This window comes from Oncorhynchus clarkii, chromosome 26 (assembly GCF_045791955.1).
Source record: "Oncorhynchus clarkii lewisi isolate Uvic-CL-2024 chromosome 26, UVic_Ocla_1.0, whole genome shotgun sequence".
NCBI lineage: Eukaryota > Metazoa > Chordata > Actinopteri > Salmoniformes > Salmonidae > Oncorhynchus > Oncorhynchus clarkii.
Window position 1 is genome coordinate 34,355,609 of NC_092172.1, and position 17,170 is coordinate 34,372,778.

Here is a 17,170-nt window from a genome sequence, read left to right on the forward strand (position 1 = left end):
CATCCCTTCATCCTCTATCCATCCCGTCATCCATCCCTTCATCCTCTATCCATCCCGTCATCCATCCCTTCATCCTCTATCCATCCCGTCATCCATTCCTTCATCCTCTATCCCTCCCTTCATCCTCTATCCATCCCTTCATCCGCTATCCATCCCTTCATCCCTCTATCCATCCCTTCATCCTCTATCCATCCCTTCATCCTCCCTCTATCCAGCCCTTCATCCCTCTATCCATCCCTTCATCCTCTATCCATCCCTTCATCCCTCTATCCATCCCTTCATCCTCTATCCATCCCTTCATCCTCTATCCATCCCTTCATCCCTCTATCCATCCCTTCATCCTCTATCCATCCCTTCATCCTCTATCCATCCCTTCATCCTCTATCCATCCCTTCATCCCTCTATCCATCCCGTCATCCATCCCTTCATCCCTCTATCCATCCCTTCATCCTCTATCCATCCCTTCATCCTCTATCCATCCCTCTACATCTGTCCATCCTTTCATCTTTATATGATGGATGAGAATCCATCTCTCCCCATCTCTTTCTGACAGACTAAACTCAGAGTGAAGCCATGTGAAGTGAATCCAACTGTATACCTACCACTCCACCCCCCTTTCCATCCCACCCTCACACCGACAGACGGAATGGAGGTTGAAGCATTTCATCTCTCACTTTGCCAGGGGGTCCTCATTCACTTTCGGGCCTGGTCCAATCCCTATTCATATAATATGCATGCTCGTCCAATCAGTAACCTCGGCATGCAAACAGCTCATTAGTCATGCGAGGGTGTGGGAGGAGTAACCGGGCTCACTCAATCACAGTGAAACATGAGGCTAATCACAGGCTGATCAGGGGCTGATGCAGGCTAAATATTTGATCTGGAGCTGTTTTCCACTCCAGGACAAATGATCAGGCTACACTGAGAAGACACCAGCTAGGAGATGAAATCAGTTAAACGTTCCAATTTCAGGGGAGTATATTCTACCCCTGTGCAGCAATCAGTGTTAATCTGAGACGTGTGGTTTGGGAGGCGACGGGAACATCTGTGTGTGTCAGAGCGGAGGAGAAATGTCAGCAGAGTTTTAAATGGGGCGGCTCAGAACAGATGAGGGGGAACTCGGAGAGCCTGCATCCCAAATGGCATCCTATTCCATATATAGTGCACTAGCTTTGACCAGGGCCCATAGGACTTGTGTCAAAAGTAGTGCACTTCATAGGGAAAAGAGTACCATTTGGGAAATCATGTTCAATTGAATTTCACATTATTGTCTCACTCCCACTCCAAAACCAAAGTTTACTGAACATTATTAGAGATGAGTACATGTCCCACCCACGCCTTCTGTTGCAAACATGACTACTTGAGGTCTGAAAACCTCTTATACAGTGCCTTGCGAAAGTATTCGGCCCCCTTGAACTTTGCGACCTTTTGCCACATTTCAGGCTTCAAACATAAAGATATAAAACTGTATTTATTTGTGAAGAATCAACAACAAGTGGGACACAATCATGAAGTGGAACGACATTTATTGGATATTTAAAACTTTTTTAACAAATCAAAAACTGAAAAATTGGGCGTGCAAAATTATTCAGCCCCTTTACTTTCAGTGCAGCAAACTCTCTCCAGAAGTTCATTGAGGATCTCTGAATGATCCAATGTTGACCTAAATGACTAATGATGATAAATACAATCCACCTGTGTGTAATCAAGTCTCCGTATAAATGCACCTGCACTGTGATAGTCTCAGAGGTCCGTTAAAAGCGCAGAGAGCATCATGAAGAACAAGGAGCACACCAGGCAGGTCCGAGATACTGTTGCGAAGAAGTTTAAAGCCGGATTTGTATACAAAAATATTTCCCAAGCTTTAAACATCCCAAGGAGCACTGTGCAAGCGATAATATTGAAATGGAAGGCGTATCAGACCACTACAAATCTACCAAGACCTGGCCGTCCCTCTAAACTTTCAGCTCATACAAGGAGAAGACTGATCAGAGATGCAGCCAAGAGGCCCATGATCACTCTGGATGAACTGCAGAGATCTACAGCTGAGGTGGGAGACTCTGTCCATAGGACAACAATCAGTCGTATATTGCACAAATCTGGCCTTTATGGAAGATTGGCAAGAAGAAAGCCATTTCTTAAAGATATCCATAAAAAGTGTCGTTTAAAGTTTGCCACAAGCCACCTGGGAGACACACCAAACATGTGGAAGAAGGTGCTCTGGTCAGATGAAACCAACATTTTACTTTTTGGCAACAATTCAAAACGTTATGCTTGGCGTAAAAGCAACACAGCTCATCACACTGAACACACCATCCCCACTGTCAAACATGGTGGTGGCAGCATCATGGTTTGGGCCTGCTTTTCTTCAGCAGGGACAGGGAAGATGGTTAAAATTGATGGGAAGATGGATGGAGCCAAATACAGGACCATTCTGGAAGAAAACCTGATGGAGTCTGCAAAAGACCTGAGACTGGGACGGAGGTTTGTCTTCCAACAAGACAATGATCCAAAACATAAAGCAAAATCTACAATGGAATGGTTCAAAAATAAACATATCCAGGTGTTAGAATGGCCAAGTCAAAGTCCAGACCTGAATCCAATCGAGAATCTGTGGAAAGAACTGAAAACTGCTGTTCACAAATGCTCTCCATCCAACCTCACTGAGCTCGAGCTGTTTTGCAAGGAGGAATGGGAAAAAATGTCAGTCTCTCGATGTGCAAAACTGATAGTGACATACCCCAAGCGACTTACAGCTGTAATCGCAGCTAAAGGTGGCGCTACAAAGTATTAACTTAAGGGGTCTGAATAATTTTGCACGCCCAATTTTTCAGTTTTTGATTTGTTAAAACAGTTTGAAATATCCAATAAATGTCGTTCCACTTCATGATTGTGTCCCACTTGTTGTTGATTCTTCACAAAAAAATACAGTTTTATATCTTTATGTTTGAAGCCTGAAATGTGGCAAAAGGTCGCAAAGTTCAAGGGGGCCGAATACTTTCGCAAGGCACTGTAACCCTGGATAACCCCTAACACTCCTATCAACGACCATAACCATGTACTGACATGTATTACATATGCTAACACATCACATTGTACACAATGATAGATACATTTGATTTTTTTTGTTGTACATTTTTTGGGGTGGCCAAAATGTACCATTGGTCCTTATGGGAGAAATAAGGAGTTATTGACCTGAATTGACCTCCTCAACAACCTTCTCTTCCCATCACTATGACTCCCATCACTAAGCTGCCGACAGCAACAACTGCTCCATCACTAAGCTGCCGACAGCAACAACTGCTCCATCACTAAGCTGCCGACAGCAACAACTTCTCCATCACTAAGCTGCCGACAGCAACAACTGCTCCATCACTAAGCTGCCGACAGCAACAACTGCTCCATCACTAAGCTGCCGACAGCAACAACTGCTCCATCACTAAGCTGCCGACAGCAACAACTGCTCCATCACTAAGCTGCCGACAGCAACAACTGTTCCATCACTAAGCTGCAGACAGCAACAACTGCTCCATCACTAAGCTGCCGACAGCAACAACTGCTCCAAACAAAGCAACAGTAGACTGAACTGATCTGTCTGGTCTCTCTCTGTCAGCGAGCTGGCAAACACACTTGATTCTAATCATGCACATACAGGCAGGCAGGCTAACGCTAACACACACACACACATTTACATCAACTACAAAACAGGGGGAGAAAGAAGGCCAGACAGAAGAAAACATAGTTAGTTTAGTTACACTAGGTTTCACAATGAGCCAAGGCTCTAATGCTCTGACTGACTTCAAAGGGCACGTGTGTGTAAGTGTGTGTATCAAAGTGTGAGTCTCTAAGCGTGTGCGTCCTCGATGTTCTCCAGAGGGAGAGAAGAGTGTGTGATGCTTGTGTGTTGTGGACCGTTAGATTCAGAAGAGGGGCTGTAGAGTCTATGTGAGGACAGATTGATGGTGGTATTCACATGGCTACAGTGCCCTCTAGTGGACAGTGTATCCCTCCTAGTCAGATACAATACAGTGTCCTATGGACGCACACCTTTCTTCCAGGCAGTCATTCTTGTTAGTCATCCTAACCAGAGAGGTCTTAACTATCTTAACTATTGATGAAACAGTTTAGAGTAGAATTCCATAGCTAAAGTACGGCTTACTGAGCTATATTCAGAGGGATTGGGTTTAATGCGGAAGACATATTTCAGTTGAATGCATTCAGTTGTGGAACTTACTAGGTATCCCCCTTTCCCTTTATAGGATGCAAAAGAATCTGTCACGGACTTCTGGGAATGAGAATAAGAGTGAGGACCATGGGAGCCGTCAAGAGAGTTGGGAATAGAGCAGGATGGGACTGTCACTATCTGTCAAGAGAGTTGGGTATAGAACAGGATGGGACTGTCACTATCTGTCAGAGAGTTGGAATAAAACAGGATGGGACCATCACTATCTGTCAGAGAGTTGGTATAGAACAGGATGTGACCGTCACTATGTCAGAGAGTTGGGTATAGAACAGGATGGGACCATCACTATCTAAATGTTTTTCTCTCCAGTTGTGTCTGTTTAGCACGGTTTCCTCCCAGTCGTGTCTGTTTAGCACGGTTTCCTCCCAGTTGTGTCTGTTTAGCACGGTTTCCTCCCAGTCGTGTCTGTTTATTACGGTTTCCTCCCAGTTGTGTCTGTTTAGCACGGTTTCCTCCCAGTTGTGTCTGTTTATCACGGTTTCCTCCCAGTCGTGTCTGTTTAGCGGTTTCCTCCCAGTTGTGTCTGTTTAGCATGGTTTCCTCCCAGTCATGTCTGTTTAGCACGGTTTCCTCCCAGTCGTGTCTGTTTAGCGGTTTCCTCCCAGTTGTGTCTGTTTAGCACGGTTTCCTCCCAGTCGTGTCTGTTTAGCACGGTTTCCTCCCAGTCGTGTCTGTTTAGCACGGTTTCCTCCCAGTCGTGTCTTTTTAGCGGTTTCCTCCCAGTCGTGTCTGTTTAGCACGGTTTCCTCCCAGTCGTGTCTGTTTAGCACGGTTTCCTCCCAGTCGTGTCTGTTTAGCACGGTTTCCTCCCAGTCGTGTCTGTTTAGCACGGTTTCCTCCCAGTCGTGTCTGTTTAGCATGGTTTCCTCCCAGTCGTGTCTGTTTAGCGGTTTCCTCCCAGTCGTGTCTGTTTAGCACGGTTTCCTCCCAGTCGTGTCTGTTTAGCATGGTTTCCTCCCAGTCGTGTCTGTTTAGCGGTTTCCTCCCAGTCGTGTCTGTTTAGCACGGTTTCCTCCCAGTCGTGTCTGTTTAGCATGGTTTCCTCCCAGTCGTGTCTGTTTAGCGTGGTTCAGCGCAAACAGACACAACTGGGAGGAAACCGTGCTGGCTTCCTCCCAGTTGTGTCTGTTTAACACAGTTTCCTCCCAGCTGTGTCTGTTGAGCATGGTTTCCTCCCAGTTGTGTCTGTTGAGCATGGTTTCCTCCCAGTCGTGTCTGTTTAGCACGGTTTCCTCCCAGTCGTGTCTGTTGATCACAGTTTCCTCCCAGTTGTTGAAGGTGATGTGGAATTTCTTAAGGTTTGTTTTTATGTTGTATTTGTAGCATTTATTTTGCCCGCCAGGGGCTCACTAACCTTCCTTCAACTGGGAGTGCATCGGCGTGAGTTGGGCATCCGGGCATGGAATTCCATCAGAGTTGTAGTGCTGCATTATACACGGAGCGTACAAAACATTAGGAACACCTGCTCTTTCCATGACATACACTAACTAGGCGAAACCAGGTGAAAGCTATGATCCCAATTGTTACATCCACTTCAAATCAGTGTAGATGGAGGGGAGGAGACAGTTTAAAGAAGGATTTTTAAGCCTTGAGACAATTGAGATGGATTGTTTATGTGTGCCATTCAGAGGGTGAAGACAAAACATTTAAGACAAAACATTCACTAGGGAATATCAATGTGTATAGCAGTATTCCTGAACAGTACTGCGAACCAACATAGCTTTCATTAGGGAATATCAATGTGTATAGCAGTATTCCTGAACAGTACTGCGAACCAACATAGCTTTCACTAGGGAATATCAATGTGTATAGCAGTATTCCTGAACAGTACTGGGAACCAACATAGCTTTCACTAGGGAATATCAATGTATATAGCAGTATTCCTGAACAGTACTGGGAACCAACATAGCTTTCACTAGGGAATATCAATGTATATAGCAGTATTCCTGAACAGTACTGGGAACCAACATAGCTTTCACTAGGGAATATCAATGTGTATAGCAGTATTCCTGAACAGTACTGCGAACCAACATAGCTTTCACTAGGGAATATCAATGTATATAGCAGTATTCCTGAACAGTACTGGGAACCAACATATCTTTCACTAGGGAATATCAATGTGTATAGCAGTATTCCTGAACAGTACTGCGAACCAACATAGCTTTCACTAGGGAATATCAATGTGTATAGCAGTATTCCTGAACAGTACTGCGCACCAACATAGCTTTCACTAGGGAATATCAATGTGTATAGCAGTATTCCTGAACAGTACTGCGAACCAACATAGCTTTCAATAGGGAATATCAATGTGTATAGCAGTATTCCTGAACAGTACTGCAAACCAACGTAGCTTTCACTAGGGAATATCAATGTGTATAGCAGTATTCCTGAACAGTACTGCGAACCAACATAGCTTTCACTAGGGAATATCAATGTGTATAGCAGTATTCCTGAACAGTACTGGGAACCAACATATCTTTCACTAGGGAATATCAATGTGTATAGCAGTATTCCTGAACAGTACTGCGCACCAACATAGCTTTCACTAGGGAATATCAATGTGTATAGCAGTATTCCTGAACAGTACTGCGCACCAACATAGCTTTCACTAGGGAATATCAATGTATATAGCAGTATTCCTGAACAGTACTGCGAACCAACATAGCTTTCACTAGGGAATATCAATGTGTATAGCAGTATTCCTGAACAGTACTGCGAACCAACATAGCTTTCACTAGGGAATATCAATGTGTATAGCAGTATTCCTGAACAGTACTGCGAACCAACATAGCTTTCACTAGGGAATATCAATGTATATAGCAGTATTCCTACCTGTCATGGAATTCTCTGAGGTGCTGAGCTGTTCCCGCAACTTGTCCACGTCGTCAGGATGCACCTGTTCATACAGCGTGCTGCCAAACCACTCCGACTGCGGGTGGTTGAGCACCGGCGTCACCGAGTCAGACACGTAGATCACGCGGCCCGTCTCCGCGGCGACCACAAACAGGAAGCCGTCGGCCGCCTCCAGGATGAGGTGCTTCAACTCCTATTAGACGAGAGGAGAAAAGAGAAACAGAACACACACACGTGTGTGACGGCAGAGCAGACACACGTCACAGTAAAGATGAGGGATATGCAGTATTGATTGACATACCATTGGTGAAAATCCGGGACAAACAGACACACACGCCAAGGGCAGAGGCAGGGGACATGACAGACAGCCTGCAAAAGCTTTATTTATTTCAAATTGATAAGATCAATATGCTGACAGAATATTGTGTCAGCGGATATCATTTGTAGAGCTGCACAGATGTGCAGACCCAACGTACAGAACCCAAATGCAGAGTCAAAGAGAATAGAACAAAACCAGTTCATAGACTCACCTTTTCAGTTTGGCTTTGTACTAGTTTATTTATGTACTTTTTTTTCCATCTCTAATTCCTATGTGTTTGTATTCATTTTGATCATATTATGCTGCTTTTATTGCCTTTTATGTTACTTTGTCTTTTTATTGTTTACTTTTTAATGACTATTATTACTATTTTATTATGTACAGCACCTTGAGTTGCGGTCTCTGTATGAAATGTGCTATACAAATAAAGTTGTTTTATTATTACCTGTTTGCTGAGGAGGAGGGTTTGTAGACCCTGCTAAATTACTCACACAGACACACACACACACGCAAAACGCACACACACACAGATACGCGCACATCAGCCCCCATGACCAACCCACCCACAAAACACACACACATTGGTCGTGTTCCAGGCCGACTACATTGCAGTCATTGCATGGCCTCAACCAAATGGTCGTGTGCCATTTCATCGACAGCGCAGTTGGATTATCAGATTGCGATATCATACGATGCAGTTAGCTTAAACACTTTGTGAGATCTGGTAGTTGTCTGCAATGTAGTCAGCCTGGAACGCGGCCATCGTCACCCCCACCTATAATACCTGTTCGGTCAGGAAGGAGGGCTTGTACGCCCCGTCAGTGGACGTGTTCCCGGTCCCTCTCATGGACTTCATGTGGGACACGGCCATGCGGAGGATAGTCAGTTTGTCTGGCTTGCGGGCCAGAGCGCTGCAGGTGGGCACCATGTCCGACAGCTCCGTGATGTACTGGGTCATCTTGTTACGGCGACGCCGCTCTATCTCGCTGTGGTTCTCTCTGGAACAGAGAGGAGGATTTAGACACATAGGGGGAGGTGGTGGTCAGGAGGGGGGGGGGGGGGGGGGTTGTCACTGGTGGTCAGGAGGGGGGGTTATCACACGACCCGGGGGTGGTGGTCAGGAGGGGGGGGGGGGTCGTCACTGGTGGTCAGGAGGGGGGGTTATCACACGGCCCGGGGGTGGTGGTCGGGGGGGGGGGGGGGGGGTGGTCGTCACTGGTTGGCCATGGTGGACAGGATATAAATGTAAACATCATTTCTTATCTTAAAATTCACAAATCAATGAAAAAGTATGGGACAGACAGAAGGGGTCTTTGAGGCTGTACTGTGGGCCGATTTGGTGTGTGTTTGTGCATTTGTTTTAGCATTGATGTGTATGCACCATAACCCTAAACCCAATTCTGATTTCATGATAATGCAGTTTTTTTCCTAACATGAGCATCCAGTGACAACCATCTGCATTTACCAGTGTTTCCCTAGCGGTGCTTAGGCAGGACGGGCTGCCTACAAAATCATTTGCCTCCATTGGTTTGAATTGGAACTTTCGGTGTTAAAAGCTTAGTATGTTAGTTTTGATACAGTAAGGTAAACTCTAGTGAACCGACGTCAAACTTGGTTGTTCAACACCTACCTATGGCTGGATACACACTTTTACTTAAACTGAATTCATTGCCAGCCATTCTTGGAGATAGGAGTATGTGCACGTAGTCTAAGAACCATAATACTCTGTACTAGAGAAGACTAAAGGGAAGTTAGGAGAAGAGAAGTTATTCAGTTGCTTTTCAGCGTTTGAGTTTGTCTTCTGAGGACATAAAGAACATACAGGGATTAAAGAACACAGCAGACCAGAACACAATCTCTGAGCTACGGATGGACAGGTCCTCAAATTCTATGTTCATTTATTTGATCATGAACGTCATGTGTGAATAACATACATTGCCTTCAGAAAGTATTCACACCCCTTGACTTTTACAACATTACGTTGTTACAAAGTGGGATTCAAATGAATTTAATTGTAATGTTTTTCAAAGATCTAGACAAAATACTTGGTAAGGTCAAAAATGTGTCAAATAAAACACTAATATACTTAGATAAGTATTCAACCCAATGAGTGTTACACTCACCCCTTGCAGCGATTACAGCTGTGAGTCTTTCTGGATAAACCTCTCAGAGCTTTCTACACCTGGATTGTGAAACATTTGCCCAAGTTCTTCAAGCTCTGTCAAATTGGTTGTTGATCATTGCTAGACAACCATGACAAGACCTAGACAACCAGGTCTTGTCATAGATTTTCAAGCAGATTTAAGTGAAAACTAACTCAGCCACTCAGGAACATTCACTGTCTTCTTGGTAAGCAACTCCATTGTAGATGTGGCCTTGTGTTTTAGGTTATTGTCCTTCTGAAAGTTGAATTCCTCTCCCAGTGTCTGTTGGAAAGGAGACTTAACTAGGTTTTCCTCTAGGATTTTGGCTGTACTTAGCTCCATTCAGTTTATTTTTTTATCCTGAAAAATTCCATAGTCCTTAAAAATTACAAGCATACCCATAACATGATGCAGCCACCACTATGCTTGAAAACATGTTGTGGTACTCAGTAATGTGTTGTATTGGATTTGCCCCAAAGTGACACTTTGTATGCAGGACACAAAGTGAATTGCTTTGCTGAAAACAGGATGCATGTTTTTGAATATTTGCATTCTGTACAGGCTTCCTTCTTTTCACTCTGTCAGTTAGGTTAGTATTGTGGAGTAACTGCAATGTTGTTGATCCATCCTCAGTTTTAAACAAACTGTTTTAAAGTCACCATTGGCTTCATGGTGAAATCCCTGAGCGGTTTCCTTCCTCTCTGGCAACTGAGTTAGGAAGGACGCCTGTGTCTTTGTAGTGACTGGGTGTATTGATATACCATCTAAAGTGTAATGAATAACTCCACCACGCCCAAAGGAATTTTCAATATCTACTTTATTTTTTACCCATATACCAATAGATGCCCTTCTTTGCTAGGCATTGGAAAACCTTTGTGGTCTTGTGGTTGAATCTTATTTGAAATTCATGTCTCGACTGAGGGACCTTACAGAAAATTGTATGTGTGGGGTACAGAGGTAGTCATTCCAAAATCATGTTAACCTCACTAGGGTAGGGGGCACTATTTTCACCTCCGGATGAAAAGCGTGCCCAAAATAAACTGCCTGCTACTCAGGCCCAGAAGCTAGGATATGCATATAATTAGTAGATTTGGATAGAAAACACTCCAAAGTTTCTAGAACTGTTAAAATAATGCCTGTGAGTATAACAGAACTGAAATGGCAGGTGAAAACTTGAGGAAAATCTATCCAGGAAGTGCCATTATTTTAAATGGCTGTTTTTCCAATGAAAGCCTATCCACCTTTTAAAGGGATAGGACCCAGATTCTGTTCCCTATGGCTTCCACTAGTACTCTAGTACGGTCTTTAGACATTGTTTCAGGCTTTTATTCTGAAAAATTAGAGAGAATGACAACTTTGAGTTCGTGGATAGTGGGATGTCCCAGAGCGGTTTCCTGCGCGCGACCGAGAGCGCACCTTTCTTGTTCTTCTTTTATATTGATGACGCTATTTTCCGGTTGAAATATTATTGATTATTTTGGCTAAAAACAACCTGAGGATTAATTATAAACATCGTTTGACATGTTTCTACAAACTTTACAGATACTATTTGGAATTTTCAACTGCCTCTTGTGACCGGATTTGAGCCGTTGGATTACAGAACAAAACGCACCCAAAAAATTGAGGTTTTTGGATATAAAGAGGGATTTTATCGAACAAAACAAACATTTATTGTGTAACTGGGAGTCTTGTGAGTGCAACCATACAAAGATCATCAAAAGTAAGTGATTCATTTTATTGCTATTTCTAACTTTTGTGACTAATCTACTTGTCTGGTTACTGTATGTAATGTTTTGTGTGCTGAGTGCTGTCCTTAGATAATCGCATGGTTTGCTTTCACCGTAAAGCCTTTTTGAAATATGACACGGCGGCTGGATTAACAACAAGTTAAGCTTTATTTTGATGTATTACAATTGTGATTTCATGAAAGTTAAATATATAGTAATTATAGTAATTTAAACTTGGTGCTCTGCAATTTCACTGGATGTTGGCCAGGTGGGACGCTACTGTCCCACACCCCTAGAGAAGTTAAACACTATTATTGCAGACAGAGTGAGTCCATACAACTTGTGACAAATGTTTCCTCCTGAATTTACTTAGGCTTGCATAACAAAGGGCTTGAATACTCAAGACATTTCAGATTTTCATTTGTAATTAATTTGTAAACACTTCGACATTATGAGGTATTGTGTGTAGGACAGTGACAAAAACATCTAAATTGAATCAATTTAAATTCAGGCTGTAACACAACAAAATATGGAAAAAGTCCAGGGGTGTGAATACTTTCTGAAGGCACTGTATTTCTAATGTCCCAAATAGGTGAGGTTTCCATACAAGCCCTTTTTGAGTCAGCACTAACTGAATAGGGTGAGGTTTCCATACAAGCCCTTTTTGAGTCAGCACTAACTGAATAGGGAGCCATTTGGGACACAACCGTTATTTCCATAGCAGGTCTGGTGGCATAAATACATTATGAAGATGAATGATGAATAAAACATCAGATTAATAAATTGACAATTTTGAAAAGTAGGTTTGTATTCAGAGTTACTAATATAAACTAGGGGAGCTTTGATTGATTTTTGAATTTACTTGAAGTCCCTGGGCATTTAGGCTTTCCATCTGAAATCCCTGGGAATTGAGGCTTTCCATCTGAAATCCCTGGGCATTTAGGCTTTCCATCTGAAATCCCTGGGAATTTAGGCTTTCTATCTGAAATCCCTGGGCATTTAGGCTTTCCATCTGAAATCCATGGGAATTTAGGCTTTCCATTTGAAATCCCTGGGCATTTAGGCTTTCCATCTGAAATCCCTGGGCATTTAGGCTTTCCATCTGAAATCCCTGAGAATTTAGGCTTTCCATCTGAAATCCCTGGGCATTTAGGCTTTCCATCTGAAATCCCTGGGAATTTAGGCTTTCCATCTGAAATCCCTGGGCATTTAGGCTTTCCATCTGAAATCCCTGGGCATTTAGGCTTTCCATCTGAAATCCCTGGGAATTTAGGCTTTTCATTTAAAGTCCCTGGGCATTCAGGCTTTCCTTTTGACCGTATTCTATCCAAGTCTCCACATCTCTGTGGGTCAAGTTCACTCAGCGCTTGGCTGCACTGTTTGAAATTAAGTTTACACCTGATATTTCCATGTTTTATTCACTGGTGAAAAGAGCAGGTGTAACCTGACACCGCTGTAAACGTTAGGTAAGTGTTTTAGTCAAGCCCTGGGAGGTGGGGTGAGTCAGTGAAATCCTATGGAGCTCTAGCAGGCCAGGCCTACCTGGCATATCTCTCCTTATCATCACCAGGTATCTGATCATCATCATCATACCTAGAGAGAGGAGCAGAGAAGAAACACAGCATGTAACACCTGGGACACCACTCGCTGAGACGCAAACACCTGAACACAGTAGCATGACCACGGTAGCCTGAACACGGTAGCTTGACCACACCCTAACACAGTAGCATGACCACGGTAGCCTGAACACAGTAGCCTGACCACACCCTAACACAGTAGAATGATAACCATAGTCTAAACACGGTAGACTGACCACACTAGCACAGTAGCCTGAACACAGTATCCTGAGAACAGTAGCCTGACACAGTAGACTGATAACCATTGTCTAAACACAGTAGCCTGACCACAGTAGCCTGAGAACAGTGGCCTGACACACTAGACTGATAACCGTAGCCTGAACACGGTAGCCTGACCACACCCTAACACAGTACCCTGATCACAGTACCCTGATCACAGTAGCCTTAGCACAGTAGCCTTAGCACAGTAGCCTTAGCACAGTAGCCTGCTAACCGTAGTCTAAACACGGTAGCCTGACCACACTAACATGGTAGCCTGAACACGGTAGCCTGACACACCCTAACAGAGTAGTAGCCTGATAACCATAGCCTGAACACGGTAGCCAGAACACACCCTGAACACGGTAGCCTGAACACACCCTAACACAGTAACCTGAACACGGTAGCCTGAATATGGGATAACACATGTACAATTAGAATGATACACATGCTATTTATGGGCTTTAAAAAGTGTTAGATATTTTGATGAGAGCAACATGCACAGGACAGGTAATGGGTGTAACAGCAGAAAATGGGCATGCGTTGTATTAAGTGGCTGTAAAAGTGCTAACTATTCCCTATGTAGTGCACAACTTTTGACCAGAGCCCTATGGGATCGGTATTCTCGAGTGGACTAAACAGGGAGAGAACTTGAAAAATAGGACTTCCCGTGGCCTGGTGAGGTATGGAGTAACAAGAGACTTTCAGAAGGTGTGTGAGAACACTTTTTATAATAAACTGTGGCATGCTGGATGTCTGCAACAAAGCCCACTATTTATAAACGTGGTATTTTTGGTCAAAAGGCTCTGGTTGTTTGGTAGGCTCTTCTCATCAATTTTAAAATGAGAGAGTTAGTAATGTGGTAGAGGTAGTGGTGTGTTTCTCATTATATACAACATGCTGTTGTAGTTTATCTTCTCCCCAGCAGAGGGCATTGTCTCCACTCCACTAACAGAGACCACTGCTGCCAGAGAACTCTGGATAAATGTGAGAGAACACAGAATAGAGGAAAAACCACACGTTGGAGAAAAACAGCACGTGAGAGAATGCCTGTGGGTGGAACGACAGCTGAAGCTGCTTTTGAGGAACAAAAAACGTTTAACAGATCAAAAATTTTAAAACGCTTGAAAATATGAAACAATGGGTTTGGTAAATGTGATTGAATGTCCATAGCAATAAGATGACAACAAGGAATGATTGTACAAAATATGGAATTCTGTATAATAAACACTCATAGCAACAACTTCAAGTCTAGAACTTGACTGATTCTCATAGAAAGAGTAATTTGTTATAACAATGAGTGATACTTATTACATGGAAATATCAGTGGGCCATTGTTCACTGTTCTCACCTTGAAAATTTACTTGGTCCTTCCCCATCCTCGTCATCAAAGTCCATCCTGCAATCAAAGACCAAAACAGTTACTCATCTAGTCTAGGGTGTGTGTGTGTGTGTGTGTGTGCAAACTGTCCATATGTGTGTGTTGCCATTGTTTTATGGCTGTATGCTTATATTTTTAGTTCCTCCTGAACAATGAGAATGCTTATTTCCTCCCCTGTTCCTCCTGAACAATGAGAATGCTTATTTCCTCCCCTGTTCCTCCTGAACAATGAGAATGCTTATTTCCTCCCTGTTCCTCCGGAACAATGAGAATGCTTATTTCCTCCCTGTTCCTCTTGAACAATGAGAATGCTTATTTCCTCCCCTGTTCCTCCTGAACAATGAGAATGCTTATTTCCTCCCCTGTTCCTCCTGAACAATGAGAATGCTTATTTCCTCCCCTGTTCCTCCTGAACAATGAGAATGCTTATTTCCTCCCTTGTTCCTCCTGAACAATGAGAATGCCTATTTCCTCCCCTGTTCCTCCTGAACAATGAGAATGCGTATTTCCTTCCTGTTCCTCCTGAACAATGAGAATGCTCATTTCCTCCCATGTTCCTAATGAATGATTAGAATGCTTATTTCCTCCCTGTTCCCCCTGAACAATGAGAATGCTTATTTCCTCCCCTGTTCCTCCTGAACAATGAGAATGCTCATTTCCTCCCATGTTCCTAATGAATGATGAGAATGCTTATTTCCTCCCTGTTCCCCCTGAACAATGAGAATGCTTATTTCCTCCCTGTTCCCCCTGAACAATGAGAATGCTCATTTCCTCCCATGTTCCTCCTGAACAATGAGAATGCTTATTTCCTCCCCTGTTCCTCCTGAACAATGAGAATGCTTATTTCCTCCCTGTTCCTCCTGAACAATGAGAATGCTTATTTCCTCCCTGTTCCTCCTGAACAATGAGAATGCTTATTTCCTCCCTGTTCCTCCTGAACAATGAGAATGCTTATTTCCTCCCTGTTCCTCCTGAACAATGAGAATGCTTATTTCCTCCCTGTTCCTCCTGAACAATGAGAATGCTTATTTCCTCCCTGTTCCTCCTGAACAATGAGAATGCTTATTTCCTCCCTGTTCCTCCTGAACAATGAGAATGCTTATTTCCTCCCTGTTCCTCTTGAACAATGAGAATGCTTATTTCCTCCCCTGTTCAAGGACCTGGTGCAACAACAACAGAAATTGTGAAATGCATAGTCACTGCCAAACAGATAAATGAATCAATTTCCTCTGCGTCCCTCGACACTAAGACCGAGTCTCAAATGGCATACTTTGCCCCTACAGTGCACCACTTTTGGACTAGGGCCAATGGGCCCTGCAGTCTACATGTTATGATGAAAACACCACAACTCAACTTCACTGAGACATTTGATTAAAGAGTATCAGAAAGAGCATTAAAAACCTTAAGTTACGGCCACATTTCTGGAGGAGTCTTTTCTTATGCAGCATTTGAGTACATTTCAAGGTTGCTTATCACACAACATGTGTGTCAAGAAACAACGGATCATGAGAAGAAATCATACCTTTAAAGCCTTACTGTTTTAGTCAAGTGAGTCAACACAGTGAACGGACAAACACCTCAGAATGACAAACTGTTCCAGAGGTGTTACGTCTATTTTTACACGTTGCCTTTGTAATGTAAAGCAATTTGCGTTGTTTGCCTTTCACATGAACAGCACTATAGAAATAAAACGTATTGTTATTATTCAAAAAGTACCATCAAGTAGGTATTGCTCAGAGCATAGAGGAAACGTGGGTAGTGCAAACCGCTGATCCCGCCTCTGTAGTTGAAAGGTTGCCATGCCACTAGTGATGACTCGTCCAGAGTGGCGTTTTTCAATCTCATCTCACACCGGTGTGTCTAACAGACTACTGAATTGACCTGTGATGTCTTGATTAGAGGTCGACCGATTAATCAGAATGGCCGATTAATTAGGGACGATTTCAAGTTTTCATAACAATCGCATTTGCGAAAAAAGCACAATCGTTGCACGAATGTACCTAACCATAAACACCAATGCCTTTCTTAAAATCAATACACAGAAGTATATATTTTTAAACCTGCATATTTAGCTAAAAGAAATCCAGGTTAGCAGGCAATATTAACCAGGTGAAATTGTGTAATTTCTCTTGCGTTCATTGCACGCAGAGTCAGGGTATACCAGCCAGAGGCAGCCTGGCTCATTGCGAACTAATTTGCCAGAATTTTACACAATTATGACATAACATTGAAGGTTGTGCAATGTAACAGGAATATTTAGACTTAGGGATGCCAAATGTTAGATAAAATACTGAACGGTTCCGTATTTCACTGAAAGAATAAAAGTTTTGTTTTCAAAATGATAGTTTCCGGATTCGACCACATTAATGACCAAAGGCTCGTATTTCTGTGTGTTATTATGTTATAATTAAGTCTATGATTTGATAGAGCAGTCTGACTGAGCGATGGTAGGTAGCAGCAGGCTCGTAAGCATTCATTCAAACAGCACTTTAGTGCATTTTGCCAGCAGCTCTTCGCAAGCACAGTGCTGTTTATGACTTCAAGCCTATCAGCCTAATGGCTGGTGTAACCGATGTGAAATGACTAGCTAGTTAGCTGGGTGTGCGCTAATACTGTTTCAAACGTCACTCGCTCTGAGACTTGGAGTAGTTATTCCCCTTGCTCTGCA

The 17,170-nt window shown here is 43.2% G+C and overlaps 1 protein-coding gene across 1 annotated transcript in view; it reads right to left on the reverse strand.

Annotated features, from left to right (window-relative positions):
* Positions 1-17,170, reverse strand: part of LOC139384609 (aryl hydrocarbon receptor nuclear translocator 2-like) — a 62,459-nt gene that overhangs the window by 38,141 nt on the left and 7,148 nt on the right. The window contains exons 3-6 of the mRNA XM_071129429.1: positions 14,473-14,520; positions 12,829-12,879; positions 8,200-8,413; positions 7,076-7,289 (exon numbers count right to left, since the gene is read on the reverse strand). Of these exons, the coding sequence (XP_070985530.1) occupies positions 7,076-7,289; positions 8,200-8,413; positions 12,829-12,879; positions 14,473-14,520 (527 nt within the window). The remainder of the gene's footprint in view (positions 1-7,075; positions 7,290-8,199; positions 8,414-12,828; positions 12,880-14,472; positions 14,521-17,170) is intronic.